Consider the following 20,271-nt stretch of genomic DNA (forward strand, 5'->3'; position numbering starts at 1 on the left):
GGTATTTTACCACCCAATAGGATTGGGTGGTAAAATACCGACTCTTAAGGGCCTGTGGCACTCTTAGGAGTGTCACCTACATATGGATTTACAGAATCGGTATGTTTACCGATTCGGTAAAATACCGAAGTGGTAAATTTACCGAATCGGTAAATATACAGATTCTGTAAATAACTACCCACCTACATCTCAAAAGCCAAATACCGGTCGGTACGGGCCGAATTCGGCCGTTACCGACCGGTATTTGGCTACCTACATCTGGCCCTAAGTGTTTATTTGATTAAATTGTAAGTGAAACTTACTCCTGGTGCATAGGGATGCCCAGTTTCAAGCTTTGCGAGGCCTGTTCGTGCACGATGTAGCTGACTGACCCGCACAGTGAGTGTCTCTTCTGCCTGGGACGTGACCATGACACTGAGTCGTGTTCCCACTGCCAAGCCATGTCCATGAATACTTTGAGGGAGCGGTCCCGAAAGTGGCTGGAGGCCCGGGAGTCGGCCCCACGTTGTTCCAGGTCCTCAATCAATCAATCAAGACATTTATAGAGCGCACTACTCACCCGTAGGGTCTCAAGGCGCTAGGGGGGGGGGGGGTGTCGTTACTGCTCGAACAGCCAGGTCTTGAGCTTCTTCCTGAAGGAGAGGTGGTCTTGGGTCAGGCGCAGGTCGGTCGGGAGGGAGTTCCAGGTCTTGGCGGCCAGGTAGGAGAAGGACCTTCCTCCTGTTGTCGCTCTACGGATGCGGGGGACGGCGGCGAGGGCGTGGCTGGTTGATCTGAGGTGGCGCTTGGGAGCGTAGAAGTTGATTCGGTTGTTGAGGTAGCTCGAGCCTTGATCGTGTAGGGCTTTGTGTGCGTGGGTTAGGAGACGGAAGGTGATTCTTTTGTTGACGGGGAGCCAGTGCAGGTCTCTCAGATGTCCGGAGATGTGGCTGTTTCGTGGGATGTCGAGGATGAGTCTGGCTGAGGCGTTCTGGATCCGCTGGAGTCTCTTCTGGAGCTTGGCGGTGGTTCCGGCGTAGAGGGCGTTGCCGTAGTCCAGTCGGCTGGTTACGAGGGCCTGGGTGACAGTCTTTCTGGTCTCGGTGGGGATCCACCAGAAGATCTTCCGTAGCATGCGCAGGATGTTGAAGCATGACGAGGAGACGGCGTTGACTTGTCTGGTCATGGAGAGGGAGGAGTCCAGGATGAAGCCCAGGTTGCGTGCGTGGTCCGTCGGTTTGGGTGCGGTGCCCAGGGCGGGGGGCCACCAGGAGTCGTCCCAGGCGGAGGGCGAGGAGCCCAGGATGAGGACCTCCGTCTTGTCAGAGTTCAGTTTCAAGCGGCTGGTCGTCATCCACTCGGCTACATCTTTCATCCCTTCGTGCAGGTTGGCTCTGGCGGCGGCGGGGTCGTTGGTCAGGGAGAGGATCAGCTGGGTGTCGTTGGCGTAGGAGATTATGTTGAGGTTGTGTTGGCGTGCGATGGCCGCGAGGGGGCTCATGTAGATGTTGAAGAGGGTGGGGCTCAGCGAGGATCCTTGAGGGACGCCGCAGATGACTTCGGTGGCCTCTGATTTGTACGGTGGTAGGCGGACTCTCTGTGTTCTTCCGTCGAGGAAGGAGGTAATCCATTTCAGTGCCTTCTCCTGGATTCCGATGTTGCCGAGGCGCTGCACTAGGGTGCGGTGGCAGACAGTGTCGAAAGCCGCGGATAGGTCCAGGAGGATGAGGGCCGCTGTTTCTCCGTTGTCCATCAGGGTTCGGATGTCATCGGTGGCAGCGATGAGGGCGGTCTCGGTGCTGTGGTTCGCTCGGAAGCCAGACTGTGAGGGGTCGAGGGATCCATTCGTCTCGAGGAAGGCGGCCAGCTGTTTGTTGACGGTCTTTTCGATGACTTTGGCCGGGAACGGGAGGAGCGAGATGGGACGGTAATTCTTGAGTTCGGTGGCGTCCGCTGTGGGTTTCTTGAGTAGAGCGCTGAGTTCGGCGTGCTTCCAGCTCTCAGGGAAGGTGGCGGTGTCGAAGGAGGTGTTGATAATGTCCCGTAGGTGGAGTGCGATGACAACGTCGGCCTTGTTGAAGACGTGGTGAGGGCAGGGGTCGGTCGGAGATCCGGAGTGGACGGAGTTCATTGTGCGGATGGTGTCTTCGGTGCTGATCGGGGTCCAGGCGCGGAGGGTGGTGGAGGGTGGCGTTGCTGCGGTTGTGGCGTGCGTCGGTTGGATGCTGAAGCTGTTGTGTATGTCTGCGATCTTGTTGTGGAAGTAGGAGGCGAGGGAGTTGCAGAGGTCTTGTGATGGGGTGATGTCGTTGTTTCCGGCGTTGGGGTTGGAGAGCTCTTTCACGATGTTGAAGAGTTCCTTGCAGTTGTGTGCGTTGTTGTCTAGCCGGTTCTTGTAAGTGTTTTTCTTGGTGGCGCGGATCAGTTGGTGGTGTTTCCGGGTGGCGAGCTTGAGGGTGGTCATGTTCTCCAGTGTTGGTTCGCTTCTCCATACTTTCTCGAGGGCTCGGCAGTTCTTCTTGGAGCTCTTGAGTTCGTCGGTGAACCATGGGGCTCTTCTGCTGCCGGGTCTGCTGGGCGGGGTCCTCAGAGGGGCGAGTTCGTCCGCGCAGTTGCTGATCCATTTCGTGAGGTTGTCGGCGGCCTGGCTGGGGTTCGCTGAGCCGGCAGGAGGTTGCTGGCTCAGGGAAGCGGTGAGCTGGTCAGCTGTGATCTTGTTCCAGCTTCTTCGGGCAACCTGTTGCTGGTGGTGGTGGATCGTCGTTCTATTGAAGGTGAAGTGGACACAGCTGTGGTCCGTCCAGTGGAGTCCAGTTGCGTGGCTGAAGGTGATGTCTTTGCTGGATGAGAAGATGGCGTCGAGTGTGTGTCCGGCGAGGTGGGTGGGGGTGGACACCAGCTGCTTGAGTCCGAGGTTGGCGAGGTTGTCGAGCAGGGTGATGGTGTTTCGGTCGCTGTTGTTCTCCAGGTGGAAGTTGAGGTCCCCGAGGAGGATGTAGTCGGCGGAGGGGAGGGCATGCGGGCTGATGAAGTCGGCGATGTCCTCGCTGAATCGTTTGCGTGGTCCCGGGGGTCGGTAGATCAGGGTGCCTCTGAGGGTGGTCTTCGGGTCGGTGTGGATCTGGAAGTGCAGGTGTTCGGCGGTGGTTAGGGTGTCGTCGGTGTTGGTCGTGATGCGGATGGTGTCCCTGTGGATGATGGCGATGCCTCCTCCCATCTGATTGGCGGTGCGGTCCCTCCGGGTGATCTTGTAGCCCTCTGGGATGGCGATGGCGATGTCGGGCGCTGAGGAGGCGTTCATCCAGGTCTCCGTGAGGAAGGCGATGTCAGGGGCTGTGGTGTCGAGGAGGTTCCAGAGTTCGATGGCGTGTCTGTGGACGGAGCGGGTGTTGAGCAGGATGCACTTGAGGTGGTTGCTGCTGGTGTTCGGCTTGGCGGGTGCTGGTGCAGGGCAGGTCCGGATGCAGGTGAACCTGCAGGCGTGGCAGCTGAAGGGTCCGTGGGTGTGCTTCGGGGCGGCTCGGTGACATCCTGGGATGCGGCCGGTGTTGAGTGCGGTGAGATCGGCGGCGTTGTAGGTTCGTCGGGTCGGCTTCCGTCGGTGGGGGCCAGGGGTCCTGGCACTGGGCGCGGTCCAGGCGCGGACGGGCGCAGACGGGCTTACCTTTGGCGCGCCTTCGGCGCACAATCGGCGCGCCCGCTGCGCGTCAACGCTGCGCGTTCGCACGGTCGCCATATATGGCGAAGTGCTCGGGGGGGGCGGAGCAGCTGGGAGGCGGGAGCGGGGAGGGTACAGAAGGAAAAAGGGGCGGGGTTAGCGGTGGTGGCGGGAAGCGGGGAGCGGGGAGGGAAGACGGAGGGCAGATACTGACAGCAACGGCAAAACAGGAAAAACAGGCAAAACAGGAAAAACAGGCAAAACAGAAGTACCACTTAAACAATATACCACAGTTCTAATAACGATGACACCAGGGAGAGAAGCGGCGAGCACGGACCACGCCGCTCGAAGGAGGGGGCGTGGTCACGCGGCGGCAGCCGGGCGGCGAGGCAGTAAGGCAGGGAGGAGCACGCAGCAGCTGGTGGCCGTGCGGCGCGGGGGTGTCCTAGAACTAGGTCACACTCACCTGCGTCGCACGGTCGCCATATATGGCCAAGTGCTCGGGGGGCGGAGCAGCTGGGAGGCGGGAGCAGGGAGGGTACAGAAGGAAAAAGGGGCGGGGTTAGCGGTGGTGGCGGGAAGCGGGGAGCGGGGAGGGAAGACGGAGGGCAGATACTGACAGCAACGGCAAAACAGGAAAAACAGGCAAAACAGAAGTACCACTTAAACAATATACCACAGTTCTAATAACGATGACACCAGGGAGAGAAGCGGCGAGCACGGACCACGCCGCTCGAAGGAGGGGGCGTGGTCACGCGGCGGCAGCCGGGCGGCGAGGCAGTAAGGCAGGGAGGAGCACGCAGCAGCTGGTGGCCGTGCGGCGCGGGGGTGTCCTAGAACTATCCTGGTCTCATGGGGGGTAGAGGGCCCGGTCGCGGAGGCGAAGCACAAAAACTCGAAGAAGCGTTGTTGCTCTTCGTCACCCCATCGCCGGTCACGGGTCGCGGCTGAGGGGGCAGGTGGCACTGCCCCTGCGGCTCCGCCGGAGCCGTTACCGTTGGCTTACCCACCTTTCCCAGGTCCATCTGCAACTCCAGCTGAACTGCAAGAGTTCGTGTCTGCCATGGCACGTGTCTTCAGCCCATGCGGCACTGTCTGATCGCTTTCGGGCCCCGTGGGCCCCACTGTTCCGCATTCCTCGACGTCGCCGGCTCTGGCCCCGATGTCGATGCCCAGAGACCTCCATGGCTCTGGCCGGGACTCCCCGTTCTTGCCGGTGGACCCCGTGCGGCCGCTACTGACATCGACTTCGCAGACGCCAATGCCGGCGGCGCCGGTGCCGGCGTCGACTTCTTTTCAGACTTCGACATAGTGCCAGAGGGATGCCTCCCGGCGCCGATTCCAATGCCAATGGGGGACGTTTACCCTTTTATTCACCCACGTCCTCGACCCCCCGTGCAGGAAGGGGAGGATTGGGAATGGTTTGAAGACCCTCTCGCAGCACAGTGCAAGTCCGTCCCAGACTGGGATGAGGAGGGGGAGGCCGGTGGCCCGGATTACACTCCGGCACCTGGTTCACCATCCCCTTCAGCTACTATGGAGGAGAGTGATTCCTTCTCCACGGTGCTACGTAGTAGGTGCGGCTGAAAGGCCTAAGGACTTGGCCGTGGCCCGAGAGTCCTTAAAACGCTCCAAAGGAAAACCTGTCAGATTAAGTCCAGATATCGGTGGGCGCTTCACAGCAATTGCAGTGGTGGCTCACGAATCAGCATTGGGTCAGCGGCAGATCACTCTCCCTTCCCCAACCAGAGCACACAGTGGTGACAGACACGTCCCTCTAGGGATGGGGTGGCCACATGGGAGAGGTGGAGATCAGAGGCCTCTGGTCTCCGGCGGAGTCCCAACTCCATATCAACCTTCTGGAGCTTCGGGCGATTCTTCTTGCACTGAAGGTGTTCCTCCCCTCTGTCAGGGGGAAGGTAGTGCAGGTGTTCACGGACAACACCACCGCCAAGTGGTATTGCAACAAACAGGGCAGAGTGGGGTCGTGAACCCTATGTCAGGAGGCCCTGTGCCTCTGGACATGGCTGGAGCGTCACAGCATTTCCTTGACGGTTCAACACCTGGCAGGTTCTTTGAACGCCAGGGTGGCCGAACTCAGCCGTCGGTGCCTGATGGATCACGAATGGCGTCTTCACTCAGAGGTGGCGCAAGGTCTCTTTCAACAGTGGGGAGAGCCTTGGTTAGATCTATTCGCCACCGAAGATAACGCGCAATGTCATCAGTTCTGCACGTTGGAATTTCCAAGGTGGCACTCGCTCTGCGACGCTTTTCGTCACGAGTGGAGTTGCAGTCTATTGTACGCCTTTCCGCCTATACCACTTCTGCCCAGAGTTCTGAAGAAGATCAGATGCGACCGGGCCCAAGTCATCCTGTGTCTCCGGACTGGGCTCGAAGAGTTTGGTATCCTGAGCTACTCAGTATGAGCCTGGATCCCCCGATCCGACTGCCTTCTGTCACAGCAACAGGTGACTGTTCTCCACCCGAACCTGCCCAGCCTCCACCTACATGCGTGGAGATTGAGCGGCGACAGTTGATTCCATTTGACTTGCCTCCCGAAGTCTGTGATGTCATTCTGGCAGCCAGGCGTCCCTCCACTAAATCGGTATACGCCTGCAGATGGAACAAATTTGTGGCATGGTGCACAGCCAAGACTGTGGATCCCCTTTCTGTCCCTCTTTCTGAGGTCCTTTTATTCCTTCTTTCTCTGGCCTGGCAGGGCTCTGCTCTCGGCACTATCAAGGGCTACCTTTCGGCCATTTCAGCCTTTCTGAGGCTTCTAGATCAAGTCCCCTGTTGTACAGGGGTTCTTATAAGGCATTACGCATATGCCTCCTCCTGTTCCTTTCATAATGCCTCAGTGGGACTTGAATCTTGTTTTGACCTATCTCATGTGCGCTCCCTTTAAGTTGCTTCAAAATTGTTCCTTACGTCTCCTGACTTTGAAAACTGCCTTCCTTTGCCAGGAGAGTGAGTGAGCTTCAGACTTTTTCTTGTAAGCCTCCCTTTCTGTCGGTTCATCCGGACAAGGTTGTGCTTCGCACTCGTCCTTCCTTCTTGCCTAAGGTGGTCTCTGCCTTCCACATCAGACAGACTATCACCTTGCCCACTTTCTTTCTGCCTCCGCATCCTTCTAGAGAAGAAGGAATGCTCCACCGTCTGGACCCAAAACGTGCGCTCTCCTTTTACCTGAATCGCACACAAGCATTCCGGGTGGATGACCAGCTCTTTGTTGGCTACGCAGGCGCCAAGAAAGGCAGGCAGTTCACAAAAGGACTATCTCCTGCTGGGTTGTCTTGTGTATTAAGGCCTGTTATTCTATGGCTAAAAAGGAAGCTCCGGTGGGGCTGCGCGCCCATTCTACCCGGGCAAAAGCAGCCACTACGGCATTGGGAAGTGGGGTCCCCCTGCAAGATATCTGTCAAGCTGCCACGGGGGCTTCACTGCACACCTTTACAAAGCATTATTGCCTTGACAGTCGGGTCCGGAGGGACGGCTTCTTTGGCCGTTCTGTTCTCTGTGACTTTCTGGTGTACTCTTATTTGCAGACCCACCACCGGGGTTGGAATTGCTGCGGTATCTTTTCTAAGGTAAGGAATCTATCACAAACGTGTCTCTTTCAGGTGCACAAGTTACTACTTGTGTAATGATATATCTGTAAGAGACATTAGTTAGTGATAGATTCCTTACCGCCCCACCCATCCTCCCCGTTCTGCAAACCGATTACTGGGGCATCCTTTTGGGCCCTAGTTTCTATGCACCAGTGGTCAGTTTCTTGCATGGCTCTGCGTTCCTGTCGCTGAAAGTTGTGTACAGAACTGACGTCAGCGTGTAGCTCCTGTGACGTCATCTCAGCGAATAAGACACCAACGACGTACGCGGAGCCGTACGATGACGCCTTTTGATTCGCTGGGGTACTGCTTATGAAAAACTTTCCGGATCCAGTCTGATCCCTGGGGATATTCTAAGGTAAGGAATCTATCACTAACTAATGTCTCTTACAGATATATCGTTACACAAGTCGTAACTTGTGCAACTGTGCTAATTACCAGCGTCCTGAAGTTTGTTCTGTTCTTACCTGCACTGTCAACCTGAGGCATGTTGCTGAAATGGCTCTTCTCTTTCCCCATTTAGTATATCCCTTGCCCTGTTCTGCAGCTTCCTGTTGGGTCTTGGAGACAGCTGCTTCAATACTCAGCTACTCAGCATTTTAGGGTTCCTGTATTCTGAGGAAAGTGCTCCGGCTTTTGCTGTTTTCAAGTTTGTTCAGGTAAAATTTATTGTTGTCCAGACTGTGCTTAAAATAGTATTTTTCTGTTATTCAGGTACATATTTTAGCCTTTGCCTCTTTCTCTGCTATACTTTTGAACACTCAGCTATTTTTTATTTCTTCTTTCCTGACATTTTTCACCTTTCAATAGCCCATTCAGTTTTTTTCCCTTTACTATCTTCAGACTCCCACTTTCTTTTGTGTTCCTCTTTTTACATACTTCTCTCTATTTAGCCCCTCATTGTATTTCTTCCACTTAAATCACTTCTATTTACTCTTTATTATTATCCTTCATTTTTCTTTACACATTTTGAGAGGTTCTGGGTTATTTCCTTCTCCTGTTTTATATAGTTGTTGCCTGAGGATTATTAAGTCTTAAATGTAGATGAATCTTATTGTTCTGCGTAATCAGTAAAATCATGACTCACAAAAAGAATATGTGGGCCCCTGCATCGCAGCATACTCCTGGTATTCCAAGTAGAGTGTATTTCTTCACACATCTAGTCTGAAAAACTTCCCTTTCCCACCATTTTATGGTGATATCTTCCTATATGTGCACCCAGCCGTTAACCTACACTTCAAACCACTGAACATTCACACAAACGTTGTACGTGTTGCAATACAGTACCTATTAAGAACTGTCTTTACTGAATTAGTGGTCTAGGCATAGCCTAGCGGCAGAAGCCTGTTTGCCTATTCTAGTGCCTATGAACTTACCTATTACAGCCCTATCTCACATTTAAATAACGTTTCTTTCTAAAGTTCTGCATCTTCACATTGCATGCAATCTCAAAGAATCCTCTGTATCCCTAAATCATACATGAAAGTCTCTCCTCACTTGCTACCATTGAACTTACTCTCACTTTCCATCCTCTGCATTCCCCTCTTTCTGAGCACTTCCTACTTTGTCAACTGCTTGTCTGCCTTAATATTTGTGTATTTCTGCTTGTTGCTCTTATTCAAAACCAACATTTTAAAAATCATAACCTCTTGTGAGAAAATCATACCAGCAACCTAAAAATATCGGATCTCCTCATCTGTTAATCCCGCCAACCGTCTTCTGGAACTCACCTACCCATCCCTCACTAATGATCACATATAACTCCTGTTAATTTAAACCATCACAAAGAAACTGGGGGGAATGCATAGAAATGTTTACTTCAGAGCACAAGACTAATCTCAATAACCACTGGATTAACTACTAAACTTGGATTCCGAATCGGCGTTTTTGCCTTTCCTAAATCAGGTCAGTGCTTTTTCACGGGTAGTAAGTGCTGTTTAAATGCACTTACAATACATATATAACCATCCTGGCTCACAATAATGCCAGAACACCCCCAGTCTATTGTAGTTAATTTCAGGCTACATAATGAATCTATAATGCTTGACAATTTTACACTTGCATAAGTCAAAACTGCTTAGGTTCATATCCATCGCCCAGTAGTGTACCAGTCAACAACAATAAACCACCCATCACCAGCTCAAAATGTATTGAATAACTGAAGTCATCTGCCTCATGCAGTTGTCCAACAGAGGACATTAATTTAGCCCAACACTGCTAGTCCCAACATGCTACCTACTATTTTATCTATTTATTTATTTGCGAGTTTCTACCGTGCTGGACTCGACTCCCGGAGGAGTATCTCCGCGCCTTTGACAGCCACAGCATAAATAGGAGGACAAGCAGCTGAGAAGCATTCTAACTTTGAAATAGGAAAGTTTTAAGTTGCTTTCTAAAAGGGAAGTGCTCTCTGCATTGTCTGAGAGACTTGGGGAGGCTGTTCCATAAGGAGGGTCCTGCCACAGATAAAGCTCTGGTCCCATGTCTGGCTTTCTTAGCCCTGGGTACACAGAGCAGGCCTTGCTCACTTGACCTAAGGGAGCGGGTAGGGACATAGGGGATGAATTTATTTGCCAAGTATGCTGGCCCAAGTCCATTTAGGCTTTTGTGTATTATGCAGCATATTTTAAATGTGGCCCTCTGTTCGACTGATAGCCAATGTAATTTCGCCAGCAGGGGTTTAGAAGGGGTTCGAGGAAGGGCGTTCAATACTAGGCGGGCAGCGGTGTTCTGAACCACCTGCAGTCTTGCCATTACTCCTTCATTTGCAGACAGTAGCAAGCCATTACAGTAATCTAGTCGGCTCAGGACCAGTGCCTGTACCAGAGTCCTTCTAATGGAGTCAGGAAGCAATGGGAACACTTTCCGTAGCAGGCCAATGATGTGGAAGCAGGAACCCACCACATGGTTGCCATGTTGTTTCAGTGAGAGCTCCTGATCCAATCGCACTCCCAGGTTTTTTACTACCTGTTTGGGCTCAGGGACTGGGCCAAGATCTAGTGGCCACCAGTCCGGAGTCCACAGGAGTTTGGCTTCACCGAACAGCATGACTTCAGTCTTTCCAACGTTGCATTGCAAGTAGTTAGACGACATCCAATGTGCCACCGCTTTCATTCCCTGTGAAAAGGAGTTCTTAACCTCGGTGGTAAGAGATTTAAAAGGAAAGAGGAGTTGGGTATCATCCGCGTATGATACCGGATGATACCCAACTATGACCACTTCTTTACATTTCACAATGACGATCAGAAATGGGAAGATATTAAGAAAGTCTATCTCAGCAGATCTCTCCACCCTTTTTCTCTCCAACTTATGTCTGCTCATGATCATAAACCTTAAAGAAAATGTCTCATAATTGACAACCAGTCAAGAAACAAGGTCAGTGGACTAGGATTATATATATATATACATATATATATATATATCAATCATAAACTGAGTAACAGAGCTGCTCAATGCTACCAGCTTACTGAAAAACCATAAACGTTGTCTCATAACACGATAACTGCACCTCTGTGGTCATCACGCGTGACATGGAAACACTTCCACATTGGTTTAAAACAGACAACATACTCGACCACACACACCCTTCATGGTGTAGCGTTCTACCCACGTTCAACACTTATAGCGTTCTATAAATGTTGCAATATATTAGTTCCCATGGGTTCAGAACGCACCTGCTAAAAATCCAAAGTCTCAATATCAGTTAATTGTGTGTGTTTGTGTACACAGCTTTTATTCAACCTTTATCACGTTTATTTCACTGCCCATGATGAGGGTTTAGGTCAAGATCATATTTAGTCCAATATTAACAAAGTTTATTTCATATTAATTACACCATGTTGTCATGCCGTTCTATTTGGAGTACATTTTGTAGGTTGAGCCTATCAGACTGCTCAAGCTGTCTGGCAGCAAAAGACCTATTGTCGACTTACCAAGATCTTACAGTGAACTTTAAGCCTGCCCATTGCTTTATTGTCCCTCTCTATTGCTTGCTTCTTATTCAATTGCTTGCCTTTACTATCTTGTGCTTGTCCCTCCACTAGAGCATATCCTCTTTGCTGTGTCCTTCCATTATTCACTTTTAAGAAACTTTTTTCACAATATTATATGTTTTACATCTGACGTGCTTCTCTCCCACCTCCCGTTCAGTGTTGCTCATCCGGGGGCTCTTCTCCGGCACTCTGTGTTGTTTTTTCTTGCCCAATTGCTTCTGTGGTGTTCTATCCCTCTTCTGCTTCACCATCCGGCCCTCTGTGTGCCACTTTTCCTCTTCCTCCCCCTACTTGCTCCTTTTATCATCCTATCCTCTAAACACCCATGTTCCTTTATTTTTTTATTTGTCAGTTTCAGGTTGAAAATCATAGTTTTTTAAATTTACTGATCCAGCTGGCATCCTCCATCGTAAATGAGTAAATCATTCCTTTCGCATTTGCATGTATTGTGATTCATGCACCCATCAGTAGATTGATGCAACTGCTGTTGTGCCTTTCTTAAAAAAATATATGTATATTTTAACAATGCTGCAGTTTGTCCTAGTGCTGTACATCACTTTCAAAAGCAATTGCCAAAGCCTAGAAGTCCTAAAGGACTGTTTCTTGTTTGTATGCTTGTTTGTCTTTCTTGCAGCACTCCGTGCGAGTGCACGTGTTGCCTTGCTCTCTCGCTCATGTGCTGTTCCTTGCTGAAAGCCCAACTTCCTGACTCTGTGTTGCTCCCTTTTCCCAGCTCATCTGGTGATTCTCCTTCCCCTCCCTGTCTTGTGTCCCGTTATCTGTATTGCTCTACCCCCCAGCTCAGCTTTTTCTTAATTCTCCCCAAAGCTCTTAATTGCTGCCCCCCTCCCTCGGTGCTCATGCTACTCCCCTCACCCTTCCGACACTGCTGCTTTTCCCTCCCACACTCTTTTACAAATGTTTGGAGGGCCGGTGTAGGAGGCCAGCTTAGTATATGGTGCACACTTAAAGGAGTGATGCACTTTGCACTAATCCAGGCAACTCTTATGGTGATTTTAGTGGTCTTTGAAAACCTTTGAGCTTTCAAAGGGGGAGCTGTGGATAGCAGCCTTCAGGCTTATCTTGAAGGAATGTAAAGCAGCTTGTTTGACCACATTTAAACAATAGTGTAGATTAGATGAGAAAGAACCACAGTGTTTATGAAAAATAAGAATATTTATTACACAATCGCTATCTCTTGGTATATCTCCTATCCGGAGATATCAATAATGCACATAAGAATACCTCAAAGAAATTAGGTCAGTAGCACAAATATACACTGGTCTCCGGGGGAGACCAAAACATATACTAAATAAGTGGAAGCGAACTGCAAAGAAGAACGGGACTTGGACCTAAGGACTTAGAAGAGCTTAGAGAACCAGGAACCACCCCAGGTAAATACCCAGGTACCCCATGGAGGCTGTGTGGAGAGTGGAAATACAGCCGTGTGTTCAATAGAAGTCAATGGAAAAGCTGCGGTTGCAGTAAAAAAAGAAAAGAGCCTTCCCAGAGGATCCCGAAGAAACCCTTTGGAGGACGGAAGGTTGGAGAGCCAACCCACCTGTGGATGCCCTAGGAACCAGGCAACCTGCACCAGGTACATCTGGTGCATAGGGGTGAAATGTTGTCAAAACCTCCAGTAGATGACAATGGGAGACTCAGGAAGCAATGTCTGTGAAGAAGTCCTGGGGAATCCAAGGGTGGATTTTTTTAAACAGGTGAACCTGCAATACAGAGTCTGTGCCACTCTGAGGTGACCAGGAGGCACAAAAGCACAATACCCACCTTGTCAGGGAATTCAGAAGACTTCAATAGGGACCTTGTCGCTGCAGCTGTGGGTATCCGGCAAAGCTGTGGAAGACCAGGAGCCGTGCACGAGCTGTCCCACGTTGTAAATCTGTGTATAGGTGGTCAGTGTCCGGCGGAGCACTGACAAGCCTTGGTAGCCGCAACTGGCGTGGAAGACAAAAGATGCTTGTTGGGCCCAGCAAGGTCCAAGAGACTCACCACGTGCAGGAGAGTCGGAGCAGGCCCGAGCGAGCAGGGGAGCCAACCAAAGCAGAAAACACTCAAGAAGACCCACAGGCCGAAGGGACAGGAATCGCAAGAGGGCCTCAAGTAGCTCACCAAAGATAGAGGCCCACAATGCAGGGAGGATGCTGTTCTTAGAGGGATGAAATGATGTAGCCTGGAGCTTCTTGTAGCCCGAAGATCTCTGCCGTGCAGAGCCAACAAGCCTTTTTATGGGTATTCTGAAATCTTCCCTGGGAATGCGTTCCGTCTACTGCTTACCATTGGCTTTGTAGTTTGTAACTCACCTTTTCTGGCTTTGTTTGTTGGCTTGATTTGTTTTAGGCTGTCCAGCAAGTCTTTGTCCCTCCGATGGAGCAAAGCTTGTTCACCATTCCTCCTTGTATTCTTCCACATGTCCTCACTTTTTGTAAACAGGCCTTTAAATTTTGTTCCTTTCTCGTCCCATTTGCTGTGTGTTCAAAGATGGAGGTCAAATGTCTGGCTTGGTGTTTACTTTTCTTTCTCTGCCTTCAAAGTGAGAGGATTTATGTGACATTCTTGCCGGTACTGGGAAAGGAAAGTAGTTTTGTTTGAGGCATGTATAGCTGTAGGTACACATGCTGTGCATAATCCTGCCATCTAGTGTTGGGCCTGGATATGTGCAAGGTATTTTTTCCGGAAGAAGTCTTTCGAGTCAGGATGTACAGTGACTCGTCCTTTTGCTGGTAATGTGCATGGTCATCCGCTCCATTTTTAGACTATTTTCTTTCCACTGTCTGGTTTGGACCTGTGCTCCGGTTTGATGGTGTTGTGGGGCAGTGTTCCGGTTTAGATGGCTCTCTCCTTCTGTCAGTATTGTTATTGATCGCGTTTCTTTCCCTTTCATTAGGGTCGACGATTCCTGGTTCGACTGGGTGGCTTTTTATCAACCTCAGGCCTGCGTGGGCCTTTGCCCTAAGGGGCCTTCTTCCGTCTCCAGGCACTTACCTGCCACCATGTCCTCATGTTGATGGAATGGATGCCTTTTTGCTACTGTTCTTGCTGACTCCTAAAATATCCTTGGACCAATCTCCATCATGTCTGCAATTTGTCTCTTTCCCCCGAGAACGACGTCTCTGCTTGCAACGCCTGCCACTTCTTCCATTTGAAGAAAACACTACGTGACCATCAAGCTCAACGTCTCAAGATGTCACGTGGAAGCGGAGATGACATCCCGGACCTTTTCTGCACCGATGACATTGAGTGGTACCCCCATCCACAAGTGTATGCAGCAGACAGACTTTTTTTCCCCCCCGACGACGGCTCTGCTTCTGAGATAAAAATCAAAGATTTTCAGTCAGCACCAGCCATGAGTACAATACGCCCACCACCTTGAAACCAGTACCATGCAGAACAACCCCTTCCAAAGGGTCGTCCAGCACCTTTGGAACACCAGAGACAGACTGCAGAGTTGCCACTGCCTATGGGTCGGGCCGGCACCAACCAACATCTTCAGACGTAATGCACAGTCCCAGCCCGGCACTGAACAAAGCATTGAGACTGACTTCTTTGACACCGGCCCCTGCACCCTGGAGCTGAGCGGACCGTCAAAGCCGAGATCACTGTCTGAGCCAAGACCATCAGTGCCCACCAGCAAGTTGAGTCATGGATTGGGGTAGGTCAAACCAATTCTTCCTTAACTCCAGGAAGAGAGCGACACCTGGCAGAAACATCTCATGAGACATCCCCAAATAGGCCGGATACTCACCCGCCCTCTGGGATCTATTGCTCAACCATCCAAGCAGCAACCGTCCTCCGAAGAAGCCTTGGACATGCCACCTCCACTGAAGTAGCACAAGAAAGTGGACAAGGCTACAAGCCCTTTTTTGTCACTATTCCTCCACCACCTCTGCAGCTCCAAAACACTCACCCCCTCCACACACTTCTCCAGTCAATCCTATGCCATATACACCTCAGGGGTTACATAATTCCGATCTGGGGTGGCAGGTGGGAGGGGATATCCTCAACACTCCACCTCAGGGCGATCCCTGGGACACATATGACACTGACTCACCACATATGACACTTACTCACCAGGGGAAACGTATCCTGGCTTGTACCCTGCCTGTCTCTCTCCTGCCAATTTCACCTCCTACCACAAAGGTGGATCTCCATACTAAGCCTTTAGAGGAGGATTTTCTTTTTGAGTGTTGTCCTCCTCCCACCGCTCTGCAAAGTACCTTCCCATGCAAAAAAGCATGTTCTGCTTCACCCGAACATTTTACATGACCCTGTATGCCCTAGAGTTAATACAACAACGGTGGACAAAAAATATAAAGCTTCCCCAACTTCTCTACATCCAGAGCCCTTTCACCCGACTCTTTAGTAGTTACTACCGCCTGTAAAAGTGCCAACTCTTAGAGTACTGGTAAATCACCTCCACCAGATAGAATAAACGAATAGATGCTACTGGTAAGAGGGTTGCTGCGCAATCTGCCAGCCATTGGCGGATTGCTAATTCCATTGAGCTGCTTTCTAGGTATGACTGTTCCCATTGGGATGAAATGGAGGAACTTCTCCAACTTCTCCCAGAGGAGCACAGAAAAGTGGTTATGAAATTGTCTCTGAAGTGTAACAGATTTCCAGTGCCACCAGCTGCTGCTAGATGCCACGGACACTGCTGCAAGGGGGGATGAACTCCAGTATCCTTTTGCTTAGGTATGGATGGCTCTGTAACTCCAGTTTTGAAGTGGAGGTCCAGCTTAATTTGCTCAATTTGCTCTTTGATGAGCAAACTATGTTTGGACCTCAGGTTGACTAATTTCTAGAAATGATAAAAAAGAGCATGAAAACAGCTAAAGCAATGGGTGCCCTTAAACCCCTACCCTTTGCAGCTCCTTCCAAGACCACCTCCCCTGAAACGTCCACCTATTACCAATGACCACACCCCAAACAGTCCTCTCCTAGAGGCTGTTTTCGAGGATCCTTTAGAGGGAACAACTTAACCCCTTCGATGCTGATGACGGCCCCCAGCCGTAATGCATCACGTGGCTCGTGTGCTGATGACGGCTGGGGGTCGTCATAAACCCGCCCACTCGCGATTCTGTCGCACAGGCGCAGAATCGCGGCCGCGCCCAAGGGGTTAAAGTCAGGGGTAAAGATGGCTCACCCAAAGGAGCTGCCACCACCACTAATCCCTGACTTAACTCTCCATCCCTCCCTGACCATCTAACACCAGCCAGGGGTCGCCTCCAAGGGTTCTTTTATGCTTGGTGGAACGTCACCTCTGACCAGTGGGTATTGGATGTTATCCAACATTGTTATTGTCTTGTGTTCACTTCCGCACCTCCCAAATTCCACCTCACAAACACATATTCCCCTCTACACCAAAGGCTACTCGGGGAACAGGTCCAAGCGCTCCTCCACAAAGGAGCCATAGAATCCGTCCCTTATCATCTATAGGGCACAGGAGTTTACTTGCTATACTTCCTGATCCCCAAAAAGGATGGTTCTCTCAGACCAATTTTGGATCTCAAGCCACTAAAAGAATACATTCTCTCAGCCTTTTCACATGGTTACTCTTCAGGATGTCATCCCGCTACTGCAACTAAGCGACTTCATGGCAGCACTCATCCTTAAGGATGCCTATTTCCACATTCCAATCCATCTGTCAGATTGGCAGCATCTCAGATTTATAGTCCGTGGATGCCTTTACCAATTCAAGGTGCCCCCCTTCAGTCACTAACTCATTCAGGGTATTCACCAAGTACCTCACAGTTGTGGCCCCCTCACCTGTGCAAACAGGGCACTCGCATCTTCCCCTATCTGGACGACTGGCTTTTTTTTTTTTTTTTTTGTCCTCATACATGCCACCAGATAATAAATTCTCTAGATGGGAACTCCTGAAGCCGTTCACACTGTCAATATTAGTTACTGCCCTGGAGTCAGCGTGGAGCAGACAGGAATTTCCCAGAGGTAGGCTGTTTCCTTGTCCTACTCCCGTTCTTTCCGATGGAGCGCCTCTTAGAACTGGGAGGACAGGACCCACACACCTCTGGCATAATCACTGGACCACCATTATGTATTAGACAACGCCACCAGTGCGGACCATACCCCTTCTGTGTTTGCCTCTTGACATGCCATGTCTAACTTGCTGACTAACATTATGTTTCTTAAACAGTCAGCGAACCTAGGCGGGGTTACAGACTTCCACTCTCTACAGATCTCTCTTCGAGCTACAGCCATCACATAAAATATAAATTGTGAGGAAAAACTATTAGCATTATATCCAGCTGACAATCCAAAAAAGACTAATCTTGGAGAGCAGGTAATAGGAGCAGACAGAACTTTTTCCAAAAAACCAGTGACGGCTTTCCAATAGTCAGTAATATCTGGACACTCTAAAAAGATATGTAGATCGTCTGCTGCAGGGAGTTTACATCTGGGGCAACCATAGTTCTTTAATGTAACCTTAGATAATTTTGCCGGGGTCCAGTATACCCTATAGGCAGTAAACAGTTGATTTCTTCTAAGGTTAGCAGGTTTTATTAAACTCTGAGACATGGAGAATGAATCTGCCCAGATCTTTTGAGTTTCTTCAGGACTATCTGCTATCACGTTGCCCCACAGACTCGCCAGCTCTAAATATAACGTGTCTTTTGCCCCCGTTAACCACCTATACCAGCAAGAGAGCTCTCGTTTCCAAAGTCCTTCCCTACAAACGGAATCAAGGATCCCAGTATCGTCATCAAACTCTAGTATCTCCCTAGACCACCAGGCAGAAAGTTGGTAAAATTTGAATCTTGTTAAAGACCCGTTGGTCAGGGACGCAAGAGAATCCCAGTTCATAAGGACTGAGTTAACACAGAGATCCCCCCATCTAGTTAAGCCAGCTGTTTTTAATGGCCGAGACAGTTGATCCTGCAAGCATTCTGGAGTCCCCGCAGAGTCCCAAATTGGAGTATGTGTATTATGATATGGAATCCCCAGAGCTCTCCGGACATATACCCAGTTCTTAAGTGCTGTCCGTAAGATCTTAAGTCGGACTTTTTTATAGAATTTCTCATCTCCAAATTTAAAGAGGAAGAACTCCTGGCCCTGTGGTTGGTCATGCAGCAATGCCTGAAAAAGGCGGCCCTGTGACGAAGAGTCCAGTTTATTTGCCAGTAGTCTAAAGTTTTTAATATGAAAGGCGTGACAATATGAGAGTAGGTCTGGTAAAGCTAGACCACCTATCCTCAACCCCCTCCCTAATTTCTTCCAGGCTATCCTAGGAGATTTTGAAGCCCATATAAAGGAACCGATCTTCCCTTGGAGGCTCTTGATGTCTTTCAGAGCAAAGGGTAAAGTGATGCTGTTAAAAAGAAAGGTTAATTTGGGGAGTATTGTCATTTTAATGAGGTTCACCCGTCCGTAAATATTCAGTGGCAGATTACCCCATCTTGTTAGTGTTTTTATGATCTCTTTTACAGCTATCTGCCAACTGAGTTTAGGAATATCATCCAGATTTTGAGTCAAGTGAATTCCTAGGTACCTCATTTTATGTTTAGCCCCCTGAATATCCGGGCTGTTGTTCCACCCCATTATTTCTGTTTTCTCCTTGTTAATTTGATAACCTGAAAACCTTCCAAACTCATCGGCAAGATGGAATAGCCTAGGAATTGCTTCCTCATGGTTGGAAGTATATAAGAGGAGATCATCAGCATACAAAGCTACTTTGAGCTCCAGGTCTGCCATCTTAAAAGGTTGAATAACCTGATCAGCTCTGATCGCACTGGCAAAAGGCTCTATATAAATGTCAAATAAAAGAGGAGACAGGGGGCAACCCTGCCTTGTTCCCCGGGAAATGTCAAACCAATCTGAGAGGCCTCCGTTAACCAGGACTTTGGCTCGTGGGTTCTGGTAAAGCGATTTAACTCCCTCAATAAAAACAGAAGGGAACCCGAAGCCGGCCATAGTGGCCCAAAGGTATAACCAGTTTACCTGGTCAAAGGCTTTGGCCGCATCGATCGCTATAATGGCTAGTGGCGACTTTCTCACCTCTGCAAAATCAACAGCTCCTATTGCTTGGAATGTTAGCTCGTTCAGCTGTCTCCCCGGAATAAACCCTCTTTGGTCTGGATGAATAATTGATTTTATAATTTTGGCTAGACGAGTAGACAGTATCCCAGAATAGAGCTTCAGATCAGAATTCAGGAGGGAGATAGGCCTATAAGATTCTATCTTTATGGGGTCTTTATTAGGCTTAGCTATAAGTGTGATCGTGGCCTCAGACCAGGACGGAGGAATCCCTTGACCAGAAATCAAAAGGCTGTTAAAGAGTGCGGTAAGTACAGGAATCAGTGCCTCAGCACAGACTGTATAAATCTCAGTCGGTAGCCCGTCTGGCCCAGGCGCTTTACCGCCGCTCATTTTCTTGAGTTGATCTCTCACTTCCCCCTCCGTGATCTCGCTTACCAGATAATTTTTATTTGTTTCTGAGATTTGGGGTAAATTCCTCTGGGACAGCCAGGTCTGGGCCTCATCTGACTCAAAGCCCGTGTCTTCATGATACAAGCCTTTCATAAATCCCCTTGCTTCCTCCCTGATAGCCCCGTCCTCCATAGTTGATATACCTGACTCTCTCTGGATTAACGCTTTAATGTTATTCCTGGATCTCTCGGTTTTTGACTTCCAAGCCAAAAGGGCCCCACATTTCTCTCCATACTCAAAATGCTTCAATTTACTGACTTCCCACCTCTCCTTGATGGTCTTTTCATCGGCTGCTTTAAGAGAGGTTTGTAGAACCAGGAGCTCTTTCTCGAGCTCTGGGATCCTCTCCCTATTTGAAACAGTAGCCATCTGTAACTCAGCATCCTTTTCTATTAATGCTCTCAGATCGTCTGACTTCTTCTTCTTGCTAATTTTCCTTTTATGCGCCATTAATGAACTCAATAGTCCACGAAGGAAAGCCTTAAAAGATTCCCAGATCATCTGGACAGAGGAGGAACCTATATTGAAGGAGAAAAATTCAGAGACCTTTTCTTTCACCTCTGCTTTT

The 20,271-nt window shown here is 49.8% G+C and overlaps 1 protein-coding gene across 1 annotated transcript in view; it reads left to right on the forward strand.

Annotated features, from left to right (window-relative positions):
* The window catches only part of MFSD11 (major facilitator superfamily domain containing 11), a 182,141-nt gene that overhangs the window by 136,649 nt on the left and 25,221 nt on the right, over positions 1-20,271 (forward strand). The window contains exon 13 of the mRNA XM_078654620.1: positions 7,772-7,907. Within this exon, the coding sequence (XP_078510746.1) occupies positions 7,772-7,907 (136 nt within the window). The remainder of the gene's footprint in view (positions 1-7,771; positions 7,908-20,271) is intronic.

This window comes from Lissotriton helveticus, chromosome 7, assembly GCF_964261635.1.
Source record: "Lissotriton helveticus chromosome 7, aLisHel1.1, whole genome shotgun sequence".
Taxonomy (NCBI): domain Eukaryota; kingdom Metazoa; phylum Chordata; class Amphibia; order Caudata; family Salamandridae; genus Lissotriton; species Lissotriton helveticus.